Genomic DNA, 14,797 nt, shown 5'->3' with positions numbered 1-14,797 from the left:
ACGGATCCGGGAGCACCTCCACGGCATACAACCTGTACAGCGGGCTGGCCCCACGCACAGAAGGACGATATGCTTGGCTTAACTCTTTGCTATTGCAGAATTGAAAGGTTAAAAGGTTTTTTAACAAGGGGTTCCACCCTTTCATTTTGCACTGAGCTCCACAAATTACATAGCTGGTCCTGTCTAAGAGGTGCGTTTCTGTCAAGCCCTGCCTAGACACTCAAGATGGGAGTCACTTTGATCACTTTCAATCGTCATTCACGTGGCAGGGTGACTATCACAAACCTGCAAAGCTCGAGCAGCCCCCAGACAATTTTTGACATCTGATTACAGATAACCGGTTCGACCAAAAGTTAAGCTTGGCCTTGGCCATACTCGATCATTCTTTATCATCCCGCCAAGTCTGCAGATAGGCTCCTACTCCTTCAAGGCTCCTTCAAGTTTACAAACAATACCTCCTCCAAACCCTGGTTTGTAAAGTTTCCCATTCTATAAACTTAACATGTTATTCAGGATTTAACAGTTTCCTTAGCATAATTTGATTAAGGGTGTGCAGAATTGCATCAGCCGTAATAAAAGTCAAGCCCTGTAATTCAATTATTAAACACTTGTACGAGATCCTGTACCCAAGCAGCCCATTGGCTGTGAACTTGAACTGCAAAAGTAGCAGCTGGGATGTCCAGAAAGGAGGGAAAGGATATGAGCACATTATGTTCTTCCTGTGACAGTTTTGAACAGCCTCAAGGTGAGTGACAAAGGGGTCTGTAAATGGCACGTTTACCTCAAGCCATCCCCTCACACAGCTCAGGCCATTCCTTACATCGCGATTGTCATTTACTGCTTGTCCACACTGGATCTTGACACAGAACTGTCATAGGCTGTGATAGACTCATCGGCACTTACTCTCCCGAGGTCTGAAATCAAAAGTATCCCTCCCCACATACCTTTCAGCAGGCATTAAAACATTCTGTTTTCCAGACTTGAAGACAGCGCAGGATCTGGGTGGATGCATGCGGCGGGGGTGCGGGGGGGGGGGGGGGGGGGTGTTGTCATGAGGAGGGAGGGAAGACAGGTGGCGGAGGGTGGTAGTGACAACTCAGCCTTCTTCACAGCTACAGATAAGATGTGCCTTTTTATTTCCCTCTTGGTCTTTCTGAAGTCATCTCTAGAGACAAGGTTTCAAACATGATCTTTATTTCATTGCTGAGACCCGGGGAATATTCATTAACAGCCTCTCTCAGATTCACATTAATTTCAAACCGACAGCATAATCCAGCCGCAACTACACCGTACACAACAAAAATCCTGGACAGGACTGGCCAGAGCCAGGCAGGGATGCTTGGGGACAGGCTACCATTGTCTCATTCAGCATCCACAAGAGGCCGAACTTCCTGAAAAATAACTATTCCTCTGCCTGGGTGAAATCCACCTCGTGGTCCATTTAACGGCTCATTCAAAGCACTCAAAATAATAAATATGACAACGGTACAGCCCTCCCTTAGGTACCAAGGCAGCATTTGTTCCACAGCTAGCTTTGACCCTCCATTCTCTTGTTCCGACAATTGGGAAAACAAGTAATGAATGTCAAATCCCTCATCTAGAAATTTTTACTTCTCCACATTCAGAAACTCTGAATTTTTGTTTCTAATTCCTCTGTGGGAAATATTAGCCTATACCCGGGCACTCAGGAAACCTTGAAGACGTTCCTGTTGCCCGCTCCCCACATCGAAACAGAGTCTAAGGCCCCCTTCCTCCAGCAAACTTCGGTAAACAGCCTAGCAATTTCTCCAAACAGGGAACACATTCTTTCACTCTTTCCCTTCTGAGCGCTTTAAAATTTTGACAGTTCACTACTTCATTCACTTACTTACCAAGCGTTTATCAAGGACTCACTACGCTGTGGACACTGAAGGGTACAGGATTTGCCCCAGTCCCTGCTTGCAAAGGTGCCCACGGGTCAGTCTGAATGAGGCCTTTGAGTGCCTCTGAGCTCCCTGAAATTCAAGCACCCAGCCAGTGCCACTGCCTTGTTCCAAACTCTTATTTGTTGACTAGATGCACCAGGTAGACTACGTTTTATAAATAGAGCTTTCTAATTAACAAAGGCATTCCAAAGTCAAAGGGGGCAGTCAGGCGTGCTATCAGCTGAGCTGAATTTGAAAATAAAAATCACTCAGATAACCTGCTCTGAAGAATATTTCCTCCTGCTGATGGACATTCTGCCAAGCTGGGACATGGGAAAGCATCGCTTTACAGCCGCTGCCTCAGAAACGGTCACAGTCTCGGGTGCAGTTTGCCGGGGCCCAGGTCTGCTTGCACTGGGGGCTGACAGGAGCTTATGAATGCCAAAAAAGCTATCCAATCCGTGGAAGCTGAATGTCACTGATAGGACTGTCTCGGCCGTTGGTGGGAACTACACCTGTCTTGCTTTCCTAGAATGCAGCTAGGTACAAATCTCCAGGAGCCACAATTCACCTTTTCCAATTACAGAGCGGCAGAGTGCAGAGCAAGCATCTGCTACAAACAAGGGTATTGGGCAGAAACCCTGTTCAAACACCACCAGGGGACAAATGGTGTTGATGCTTAGAATGTCATCTGAGCGGAGGCCGTGAGTGCTCTGCCGGCTGCCAGGGCCCCACGTGGCATCCAGGGTTTTTTGTTTGTTTTGTTTTGGTTTTTTTTTTTGGGTTTTTTTTTTTTTTTTTTTTTAGATACAAGATCCAAACACATCGACATTCAACTTTAACACCAAGTCCTTAGATATACTGAGAGAAGAATGAATTCCATTGTTTAAAAAATCCTTCACTCAAAAACGAAGCATGAATTTTACTGTGATCAAGTGATAAGAGCTGATTCTAATGCCACATGAAGTCTGTTTTCCCGTGTTTTTTTATTCAGAATGGTTGCCTTTTAATGATGCAGTCTTGATTCCCTGTTAAACCTGTTTCACCTATAGTTGTCTGACATTAATATTTATTTTGTTCACTTAATTTTAGTATTCTTCAATGAAAGCTATTGCAAATATTCTGTTGCTGCCAATGATTTGGGCAGAGGCGCTACCGTGAAAATAGCATAGAAAACATGATCCATGTGTCATAGCTGTCGTCTGATTTAAACAACACAATACTACAAACTATTTTAGGAAATTAAGAACTAGTCATTCTAGAGTACGTTATAAAATCCATTGCTAAACACAACTCTGTTTTTCTAACTTCTGTGCTTCTTTATCTTGAACTCTCAACAGTGCAGTTAGATTTCACATTGTAATGAAAATTATACTTAAGAATCACCTGTGTTAAAATCTTTCCCATGTACATATTATTTTTCATCATATTTTCCTTCAGATCCTTCGCGTTTAGCCAACACAGCTTGGCCTGCAGAGATTTCACAATAAATTATAGCAAAATAAAGTCATGATGATCTCAAACTCGTACCATCTCTAATGAAATATATAACTACACTGTCTCTCATTCCTTACTTAGGGTTTAAAACTTCGTACTGTAATACAGAATGCTTCAGTCGAAATCTCAGGACAGCAGCACACCATCACTGTTGCAGGAAAACTGGCATGGTTTTCTCCCTGGAAAATACCAAATCTCAAAATCCAACACACTTACTCATAATTCATTTTCATTTCCTCTTTCCCAGAATTCATTTTCGTATCTAAAAGGAGCTCTTGACTGAAGCCTTATGCTGTCTGCAACATGTTATAGCTTCTTTGCAATTTTACTTTTAGGAAACAGTCAGGAAAAGTAATGCACCCTCGTGGGCATCCCACGTAAGCCACAACCAATTCACATTCTGTTTTGCACTGATTTGAATGGGAACCAAGAAAGAAAAGGAAAAGCCTGTGAGTGCCCTTCTAGCTCTCAGGTGAAACTTCCCTTTTCAAATGCCTCCATTTACTGGGTCACAGGCAGAAGAACACTCCAGACACATATACTTATTATTTTTCTAACCAAAGATGTTGCTGCTATCATCAACAATACATTCATGCTGATTTCTGAGGTCTGTGTTTTAATCCTCAGAAATCTTACTTATATTCTTAAAAAAAAAAAAAAAGTCCTTTTTCTGAACTAACCTCAGAACCAAAACATGTCTTTGCTTCAAGGTTGCCAGTCTTAACTGAACAGTAATCAAAACCGAATGCCTTCAAAGCCCCAAGGGCTGCTTCTTCCTTTCTGTGCTCAAAGTGAAACAGGAAAGTAGTGTGAGTTTTCCCTCCACCGCCCTGCTTGGTCCCCACTACTGCTCACCTGACAGGCTGTGATTTACATGTGAGAAAACTACTCAAAGGTTCTTATCAAGGAGTCAGAAGCTGTTCCCACCCATCCTAGCAGTTTTCTAGGAAACAGAATGGGGAGAGGAGGTGGGGGGAGGGGAAGCAAAGTCTGAAGCTACACAAGAGAAGTAGCACAGGTCAATCCAAAGTAATGGAGGCAAATATTAAAAAGAATATTATTTATTATCTTTTTTATTAATACTCACGTAGAACCTTTGCTTTTTACACAAGTCTACTTTTAGAAGAATGCCTCCTCGGTTTATCATGCCCAAAGGAGCTCTGCGCTCCTGGACAACTTCCCCTTTCTCCACCCCCACCCCTCACAACCAAATTACTCTTTTACATGTTCACAGATACCACGAAAATTTTGTAAACAAGATTTAAGTTACTGGATCTTGATTTAATCAACATCCCACTTCAAAAGGGAAGGCAGGTATGAGAGAGGGTAGGAGAGGGGGGGAAAAGGAAGGGAGAAGAGGCAGGGGAGAGGGGGTGGGGGAGCTGGTCAGAACTTTCAAGTCTTGCCTTTGCTGAGATGTGTGTATATTGTGGCTGTTCCTTGAAATTCAATGACTCAAAACATTGACAGCAAGTGCCTGTGTGGTTATTTATATTATATATCTATAATAGAATATGTGGGCTTCCTCAGTTTGGGTCTGGGCTGTTTTTGTTTAAATACACCACAGTCCTCCTGTGGGCGTCTCCACCGGGAGTCGGCTCTCCCAGGAAACCCTCTCAGAGCCGGGGCTTCCGGAGCAGGGTCTTACTGAGGTCTTTGACCTCCTCGGGGCTATTGACCCGCTCATAGCCCAGCACGGCCATGGGCTGGTAGCAAAACTCCTCCACCTGTTTGATCTGCTGGAAGGTGAGGGCCGTCCGCCAGGCGTTGGCGGCCTGCGTGGCGTTCCGCGCGGACACCACGAAAGGCTTAGAGGAGGAGCCTGAGCCGCTGGTCATGTTGAGGGCAAACTGTTCCATTTCGGGGCTCACCAGCAGCCCCACAAAGTCGTACACCCTCCGTAGGGTCTTGACGGGGTCTCCCACCAGGTCCTCGTACCGCACGACCAGATAGTGGCCTTGCAGCCAGTCAGGGGGCTGCAGGGCCGTCTGGAGTGTCTTGGCCATGCTGTTGCAGATGACCTCCATAGCGCCAAGCGCGTGGTAGTCCGCCGGGCCGCCCACGCCCTCCTTCTTGACGCCCAGCTTGTGGCCAGCCGCCTCCAGGAAGGGCATACGGTGGGCTCGCGGGTCCCGGCTGCGCACCACCTGAAGGCTCTCGCGGATGAGCCCGTGGCGCGAGCGGATGCGTGAGCTGGCCACAGCACGCGGATCGCGCACTAGGTGGATGACCTTGAGGTCCAGGGCCGGGTCGCGCAGCAGGGGCGCCAACACGGCCACGTCGAAGACACGCACGCCCTTGATGACCAGCGTGCGGTACTTGCGGCACTCCTCCTCAAAGCGTGCCAGGCGCTGCGGCGGGCACTTCTTGCACACGCGGTCATCCACCAGCCCCACGATCTCCTTGCGGTAGGCGGGACACAGCGGCGAGGAGCACACCACCTTGTTGGTGGCTGCCCCAAAAATGCCCAGCGTGGTGAGGTTGCGCCCTCCGCTGCCCGCGGGGCTATAGAGCTGGAAGACCGAGAGGTCGCAGCGATAGAGAGCGCTCAGCATGTCCCGCGCAGCCCCTTGCAGAGAAACAGCGTCCCCTGGGTACAGTTTTTGCCACACATGCCACACTGGCTCGTAGAGAAAGAACACCTCGGGGTTCTGGTTGAAGAGCTCACCGAAGAAAGACGAGCCCGAGCGCCACGTGGTGAACACATACACCAACTGCCTCTTTTCTCCGCCACCCCCGGTGCCCCGAGTGCCATTGCGAGGAGGTGCCACAGCCCCCGCTCCTCCTGCTGCTGCGGCGGCGGCTGGGGCCACCCCGACGGCTGCGGCTGCAGGAGGGCGGTACGGAGTACGAAGGTCCAAGCGGGTGTGTGTGTGGGGCTGCACAGCCGGAGGCGGCCCCGGGCGCGCCCAGCCGCCCCCAGCCGCCCCCGCCGCGGCACCCAGCGGCCCGTCGGGGCTGCATTGCTGCAGCGGCTCCTTGTGCCACTTGTAGTCCAGGAGGTTGAGCATGGTGAGCACCAGCAGCAGCGCATAGCCCGCGCACAGCACCAGCGCCTTCCTGCGGAACACCTTCATTCCGAGCGGGGACGCGGGCCAGCGACGGCCCGGGCGCCTGGGCCACGGCGGGAGCAGGGCGCGCGGCGCGGCCGCAGGAGCAGCCGGGAGCAACCGGGGGGGCGCGCCCGGGGGCAGGGCTCGCGGCGGGCTGCGGCTCATCACAGGCACAGCCGGGGCCGGCGGCGCGGCGGAGGCGGCCCTGCAGCCCAAGAGGGGGACTCAGCGGGCCGACTTCGGGCGCGGAGACTGGGGCCGCGGCTCCGAGGCGGACGCGGCAGCAGTGGCGGCTGGTCCCCGACGCCCAAGGCTGGCTCTCCCATGGCAGCGGCTCCGAGAAAGACCTGCGAGGGAGAAGCGGAGTAAGCCGATGCGCCCCAATCCTCCTCCACATCCGCCTCCTCCACCGAAGTAACGCCCACCCGCGGGTCTGCCGGGCTCCCCCCACTCACCTGGTGCCGCGGGCGCGCCCCGGAGCCGCCCGGGATCACGGCCGGCTGGTCTGTCCCGCTGTCACTCGTTCCTCGATTTCTCGCACACGGTCTTGCCCGGGAGTCCCCGCGCCTTAGAGGGGGCCGCAGGACTCGGTAGTCCAAGCCCTGGATAGTTTCCGGGCAGCGGGCGCCCTGCGGCTCGGGAAGGGAAACTTTCACCGGGCCTGGAACCCTGCTCCGCGCTCTGCTGAGCCTAGCATGCCCAGCTCCAGCGGTGCCTCCGCCGCCCTCACGAGACCACAGCTTCCTTCCTCGCTCCGGGGGGCGAAGCCGGCTGGGGGAGGGGGCTTACACAGGACCCAGCTCCCGGCAAAGCGGCTCCGCCTTTCTCGCTCTCGGCCTCCGCGCCCGGAATCTTCCCATCTCTCTGGCGACGGTGGATGGGGTGCAGCGCGACCCTGCAGCGGCAGCCGCTGCTTCTTCCATCACTCGGAGGATGCCCGGGCCGGCATAGCCGGCAGCGCCCGCCGCTCCGCAGCCTCCTACTGGCCCGGGAGGACCCTACACACACAACAATCGGCCAAGGAGACGGAGTCTGCAGCGCTCCCTAGCCGGCCCGCCCCCCCCCCTCCCCCGCGGCACTAGCCGCTTCTGGCCAACGAGGTATCGGGGCAGAGGGAGCCCCAGCCGCTGCCGTGCGAAAGCAGCGCCCGGGAGGATGCTGCTACCCGACTCTCCCTACGCGGAGCGGCTGCAACGCGCTCGGGCCAGCCTCTGCGCGGCTGCTGCCAGCCTGCTCCGGGTTGGTGCGCGCGGCCGTCCGTCCCTGCGGCTCCTCCCCTTCGCCGCGCTGCCCTCCTCCTCCGCCCGTCCCGTGCCCGCCCCCCTCGCAGAGCCGGGCTCCAGCCGCCGCCGCCGCCGCCGCCTCGGGGACAGGAGATGCGGGGCTCGATTCACCGCGACGACGCTCGGGCAGCCAACTCCACGACCGAGGCTGTAGCAGTCCGTCCCAAAGCGCCTGGGCGCGGAAGCGGGGTGCGGAGAGATGGGGGAGCCCGGGGCTCTGAGAAACTTGGAGTCTCCTTGAGGCTGCGGGGCTTAGGCGCCCGTTTTTGCTTTCAGAAGGAGTTGGTGATAAAGTTAGGGCAGAAATCCCCAAGCGGCCTCCCACTCCGCTCTTCGCCCTGGGCGTCGGCACCGCCCGCCCCTCCGGGAACCGAGGACTCGCCCGGCTCCGAGGATGCCGAGCGCCGCTTGCAGGCTTTCTACTCCCGGCTCACGCGTTCCAGCTGCTCTGGGGCTTCTCCCTCAGCGAGGAAGTAATAAATCTTTCTGGCCCTGGGGTCAAAGAAGACGCATCAGTTTTCGGGAGTTGTGTGCAGGCGGGGCGCCTTCCCCCGCTTTACCCCACCGACGGATAGGACAGCTTGGGGTTCACTACGCCCCCCGCAGATGCTCTCCTGGCCTCCGCTCGTAGTGATGCGTCCGCTGTGACCCAGTGCTCAGGAACTGGGCTGATGGGGGTCGGGGAATGACTCTGTTGTCCCAGTTTACAGTAAAATACTTGTCTTGCTTCTTGCTTTTACAGATGAGTTCACGTGATTTGACCAAAGGAAACACGGTCGTTGGAAGTAAAAACTCATTTTGAGTTGGTTTAAGTTAAAGTTCTTTTTAAAAAGATGAAAAATCGCTCGCTCGCTCGCGCTTGCTCTCTAGCTATCAAGAGAACCAAAGGCAACTAAGCCATACCCTCAACTGCATCCGTAAAATGGGGACACTTATAATAGCATCCGGTAATTCAGCGGTGATTGGGTGGCATATGTTCAGATGATTTAACCCCATTGGAGGCTGTGCCTAAGTTGCGGCGAATCCGTAGGGGTCCTGATAGTTCACGGGCTGCAGGGAAACAGAGCGCTGATCTCCTGGAGGCGTTCTGTTGCCTCCTGCTCATGAAGTTTTTGGAAGTTTGACGCAGTTACTACAAAATTCTATTTGTACTATTTTGGGTACCTTCTCTCAGCCAGAGGATCCTAAATTTAAAATGTTGCCGTTTGCGCTCTTATTCCTCACTGAGTTTTAAAGAATCTTAAGAGCGCAAGGACTTCTGGGAAGTGACTTAACTCCCGCGGGTTTTCAGGAGAAAAATGTTCAAAGAACTTGACTTCACCCCGTTTTCCAGAAAAAAATCCACCACGCCGGGAGTAAGTTCAGATAATTACTCCCTCTGTGGTTCTGATAAAGCATAAGGCTGGGGTGTTTCTAGGACCCGCTTTATGCAAATAGGAGGAGGCAGAGTGGAGTTTAGGTGGCGCTTTCTCAAGTCGCAAGCGCATCACCCCTCAGAGCAGGTCCGAGCATCGTCTTCAGACCCGGTTTACAGAGGAAGGTGGTAGAATTGAGTGACTTCCCACCTCTCCATTTCTGGATCCACCTACCTCCCTTCCCCTGATGTCTCAAAAGTCCCTCTCCCTTCTTCCCCCTATCTTTCCCCCCAACACACACACACACACACACACACACACACACACACAAAATAAGTGACACTGGCTTGTTAAAAGACTGATGGAAGAAAGGGAGCTGTGGAAGCAAGAAAAATCTCAATCTTAATATTCAGCATGATTCCAAGGAAAATAATTTCTAGTATTTTTAATTTAGTCTGGCTTTGTGGTTACTCAGAAAGCACCATGAATTGCAATTATTTGATGTAAGACCCTTTCTTAAACAATTGTTTGCATAGAAACAATTTTATTGCAATTTCCTAACACTTTACTAGAGTTGGCAAACTAGTAAATCCATTTGCCATACATCCCCACAGTGAGCGCTCAGCTGGCATAAATTACCAGCTTCCGGCATCTCCACCCTCTCCTGGCTTGCAAATATTTTACCAATTGGCACGGTGTCATGATTAAGTCCAAACTTTGTTACAACTAATGACATCCTAGGACTTGATAATGTCTTCCTGCCCACATTTGTTCAGAAATTCTTTTCACTTTAACCCATTTATCCTTTTTTGCATAGGAACGTCCCAGACATACAATAAGTCACATAATAATTTCATTGGCAGGGGAGCCGGTCATGCCACAGGGTTGTCCTTCATTCAGTTTGTTGCTTAGTTCGCTGCAATGCAGTCTGTGCCAGAATGCTCCTTTAGCCTTTTCTTTGGTGCCTGTGATGTGGAAAGGAACCATTAATAGAAACTTGCTGTGACCTTTGCCTAATCCTAGACAAATAGGGGCCTAACAACCAGGGGTGCTGTGGGCCCAGTACCCCACCTGTGTAGTAGGGCAGAGAAATCTTCTAAGACCTTCCTCCATGATCAGGATTGGGAAAAAATATAAGGCTGGGTTATCTGGATAGTTTCCAGCCCAGCCCGTCAGTGTCATGGGGGACCCTGCGAGATTCATCTTTAGGAAATATATCTGTCCCTGGCAAGAAAGATTGACTCACTCAGGTTTTCAACAAATATGCATTTTCAATGGAGCTTAAGCACACAGAATTGGATTAATCATACTCTTGATTGAAAACATACCATCATTAGTCCAAGGGTAGCCCTTTTCTATTTTATACGACTTTAAATAACATAATGAATACTCATGAGCCCTTTACAGAGCCCCAAATCTCCAGAGATAACCATTCTACTTAATTTAGTTTAAAAATTTTAATGAAATGGTTAAGTTCAAAAAAAAAAAAAACCACACTTGCCTTAATTGTCAAAAAAAGAAATAGCCTCAATATTCTTATGATTATTAAGGAAATGAAGCAGTCATTTAAACTCTTTCCATAAGAAAACCAACAGGCCCAGAGGGCTTTATCAGATTTTCTAACAGATTTTCAAGAGCTAAATAATTTCTATCCTACACAAACTCTTCCAGAGAACAGAAAAAGAGTGAAGACTTCCCTCCAATTCATTCTAAGGGGAAAATAACTAGAAGGGAATTTCAGAGGAGGAAATGGGTCCTTTTCATCGCTTGATATACACATCAAACTCCTAAATAGAATACTAGCAGAGCAAATCTAAGTGAGTGTGGGAATAAAGACAAGATTGGCGAACAAAGCCTTGGAGTTTCTTCTAGCAGTGTTTCCTTCCAGACATCAGGGACAAGCTAACTGGACAAAGCGATGTCCCCTGCCACAGCTAGTGACACTACCTCCTCAAGTCCACCAGCCATTTCCCTGCTACCTATATAGGGCATCCTTCTGGGTTCTGCTTGACTCCATCCCTTCTCCCTTCCTTTGGGAACAGCGTCTGAACAACCCCACCCCATCGAATGTGGCTTTTGTGGGAACTTCGACCAAAGTATTCCTCTTCTCTTCCCAAGGGGCACGTATGAGACCCAAACTCAGCAAGTTGAAGGTTCTGTCCATGAAAGCTCTGGTCATTCATTAATTAGTTCATTCATTTTTTTAATATTTTGTTTATTTTTAGAGAAAAAGTGTGAGAGAATGAAGGAAAATACGCAAGAGCAGGGAGAGGGCGAAGGGAGAAGCAGGCTTCCTGCTGAGCAGGGAGCCCAAAGAGGGGCTCCATCCCAGGACCCAAGGACCATGACCTGAGCCCAAAGCAGGCACTTAACCGACTGAGCCACCCAGACATCCCGATTCATTCATTCTTTACGTATTGAGCTGGTTTTATGTGGCAGGCAATCTGAATCTTCATCAGAGAGACTGAAAAATAGAAAACAGTTGCAGCGCCCTCATCCCAACAGTGAAGCCCTAGGGAGATGCTCCATTACCCTTTCAGGGGGGCCCTGTCTTTAAGCCTTTGAACTTGGAGGGTTTTTTGTTTGTTTGTTTGTTTGTTTTTAAAGATCCTGTGAGCTACTCCAAATGCATCCACCAATGTCCCCGCCTTCCCATTAAGTTTGTCAGAGTTCATTTGTGTTACTTACAACCAAAAATTCCAAATTGACACAGTGGCTTACTGCCTAATTATAGATTTGGTTTCATTCATGCTTTGTCTTTGTGCCTTATTCTCCACCTGCCCTTAAAGCAATGCTTTTGCTTTTGAGTTTCCACCTTTAAATTCTAGGATCTAGCCAGGCAGTGATCAAAAGGAGCTCCAGGGCAGCCCCCCACATTGGTGTCCGGGATCTCACCACCCAGACCTTTCCCTGACCTTGTTTATTAACACACTGGCTGGGCTGCTCTCTCGTAACCTCTGGCCCCCTCAGCCACCCAGCCAGGACTGCTTTCACTCTAATTAGTATACCTTTTCCATCAGATTTACTCCCAGAAACCACATCTAATCATCAGAATCTCCTGAACTCTGATCCCAAGGATCTACTGGGCTCTTCTATTACTATTTAATTATAGCCCCCTATTTAAAAAAAAAAAAAAAGAAGAAGAAAGGAAGAAAGGAAGGAGGAAAAAGATAGTAGGGATGTGAGATGGCCCATAAGGATAAATACAAGAAAACTGATCAAAGGGAACATAACATGAAGCCGAGAATGTGGTTCTATTTAGCAACTCATTCCATGACGTCCTATTGAATTGCTAGAGGTGAGCCAAAAAAAAGGCTTTCTCCTTCCTAGTAGCCAGAGTAAAGAAGGAAGATTGCTCAGGAGCTCGACAGCTTTACCTGACACAGAAAACTAAGAAAAAATTTTATCTGTCTTCTCCTGTAAGCTTTATTCATGTGATTCCTTTGTTCATTACTCTTTTCCCAATACTAGCATAGTATCTGGCATGTAAATGCTCAATAAATATTTATTGGCTGACTTCCTGGGGGTCCTTATAAAAGAATTATGCCATATAGAATGCAGATTAAGTCCTTTAATGTGTCTCTGTAATCTACAATTAAAAAAACAACAACTCTAGAGTTGGGACAGAAAGTGTTCTTTTTTTCTTTTTTTTTTAAAGATTTTATTTATTTATTTGACAGAGGGAGAGAGAGATCATGAGTAGGCATGGGTGGGGGGGAAGCAGGCTCCCTGCTAAGCTGAGAGCTGGATGCGGGGCTCGATCCTAGGACCCTGAGATCATGACCTGAGCCATCCTGGGACCCTGAGATCATGACCTGAGCTGAAGGCAGAGGCGTAACCCACTGAGCCACCCAGGCGCCCCTGAAAGTATTCTTTCTTATAAGACCAATCAATGCAATCCGATGGCATAATGTCAATGCTCAGTTCACTAAAGGCATTTCAGTGAGGCTATATTCACCTCTCTGCTGGGCTTGCCTGCTGGCTCATCTCAGCACGCTCAGCTGTTTGTCATGCTGAAGTGTACAAGGATGAATAACTTCTAGGACAAGGCTTCTTGGAGAAACTATTACCTGGAAGCAAAAGACCCAGCTTCTGTCATCTCTTTCCACATCTCCATGCCAGACTTTACCCAGTAGTCGTTAAACCTGTGTCTTGTACCATCCTCGGCTAGAAAATGGGCTTGAAGCATTTGAAAATCATTTCGTTTCCCCAGCTTTCCCCCTCAGTGTGTCAGGACTCAGGAGTTATGAACACACTAAATAGCGTTGAAGCTAGGAGAGGGCAGAGTGCTTTGGTCTCACTCCGGCCTCCACCCCCAGGGTGGAGCTCCAGTCCACAGGAATTCCTCCTTGGAGTAAGCCTGTTCTCTCCACAGAGGGTCTGTCCGCTGACAGCGAATGCTCAGAGGCCAGGGCCCCTGGTATCTGCTGAAAGCTAGCCCTCCCCCCCGCTGGGGAACGACCGAACCCATCTGCTGCCTGCCGCCCATCCTTACCAGTCAGCACCAGTGACTCACAGAGTATTTTGAAATCCAACATTTGAGAAAAAGAGAAGCTTTGACACTGAAGTTTCAGCCCATGATCAGAAATGCTTTAAAAATCATCAACCAGTCACCGAACCCAACGGTCATGAGGGCACAGAGATAACATCGGATTAGCAGAAACTCTGTGAGACATCCATGCGGCTCTGCGCTAATAGATTTATGTTTAAAACAAATAAAGGGATGTCGACTGTAACACCCTCGTGACTTCAATGTGACTTCCACCTCAGGTGTCACGGTATCTGATGAAAGGCTGTCAACTGGAAACCCCTCTCTTTATTTAACAGAAAGAATTAAGTTCTTTGAGATTTAAACAGATAGTGGCCCGTGTACAGAATTTGGAAACAGCCCTGGATTTAATTCCCCACAAGTTCACTTACAAGTCTGATGTATTCTCTTTTGAGCCTCAGTTTCCCATCGGCAATATAGGAAAACAACATATGGATAGTAATATCTGACTCATGGAACAGACAGAAGTAGTGAGGGCGCATGCAGAGGTCAAGCCCACAGCATGGCTTGGAGTGGTTAGTAGATAATAATTCCTGCCCTCACCCTAGGTGAAGGGCCTTTTCCCTTGGGAGAGGAACGAAGCAAGTGGGAAGAACTTGGGATCTACCGAAAAGAAGGATGTCCTACCACTTTCCCCTTCTTCTGTTAGGGATACTTGGGATTTGGTTTGGTGAGGGCTTTTTTTTCAGGATGGGGAGAGTTCCAGTTGAGGTTTGTAGAGGCAGAAAGATGGGGAGAAGTGTTCAAGCGGTCGGCGGAGAAAATGGAGGCCATCACAGCTGGAGTTGACCTGTGTTTCGTTGGCCTTGATGTCCACTGAGCCTCACTACCCAAAGTGTGGTCAGGGACCAGCTGAACCAAGGTCACCTGAGAGCGTGTTAGAATGCAAACTCTCGGGCCCCAGACGTACACCAGTGTATGCATTTTAGCAAGATTCCTGAGTGACTGATCAGCACGTTGGAGTTTAGGAAACAAAGTGTCAGCCACTTTGATGTTTAATGGTGGGTAGACACCTACAATAAATTACTCTGGGTCAGGCACTTGGGTGGACTCTTTCCTCCCCACCCCCACCTCTAGGGCTACATAAGAGTATCGGATGGCTAGCAGAGGATTCTTCCAGAGCAGTGCAAATTGAAAAGGGTTCCCTCCCTAACCC

General features: G+C 49.6%; 1 protein-coding gene across 1 annotated transcript; it reads right to left on the bottom strand.

Moving 5' to 3' along the window:
* Window positions 1-1,177: 1,177 nt before the first annotated feature.
* Window positions 1,178-7,554, bottom strand: CHST2 (carbohydrate sulfotransferase 2). The gene is made up of 2 exons (XM_004754465.3): window positions 6,910-7,554; window positions 1,178-6,801 (listed from the first exon to the last, which is right to left on the bottom strand). The coding sequence occupies exon 2, from the start codon at window positions 6,617-6,619 to the stop codon at window positions 5,018-5,020; it is 1,602 nt and encodes a 533-aa protein (XP_004754522.1). The 5' UTR covers window positions 6,620-6,801; window positions 6,910-7,554; the 3' UTR covers window positions 1,178-5,017.
* Window positions 7,555-14,797: the final 7,243 nt, after the last annotated feature.

The sequence above is a fragment of the Mustela putorius genome, unplaced genomic scaffold, assembly GCF_011764305.1.
Source record: "Mustela putorius furo isolate JIRA1106 unplaced genomic scaffold, ASM1176430v1.1 tig00003834_pilon_pilon_pilon, whole genome shotgun sequence".
NCBI classification, from domain to species: domain Eukaryota; kingdom Metazoa; phylum Chordata; class Mammalia; order Carnivora; family Mustelidae; genus Mustela; species Mustela putorius.
The sequence above is the reverse complement of the archived record's forward strand: the minus strand, read 5'-3'. Positions and strand labels throughout refer to the sequence as shown.

Bases quoted from the DNA above. Each gene is read 5' to 3' on its own strand.
- CHST2 (XM_004754465.3), bottom strand. From the start codon at position 6,619: ATGAGCCGCAGCCCGCCGCGAGCCCTGCCCCCGGGCGCGCCCCCCCGG.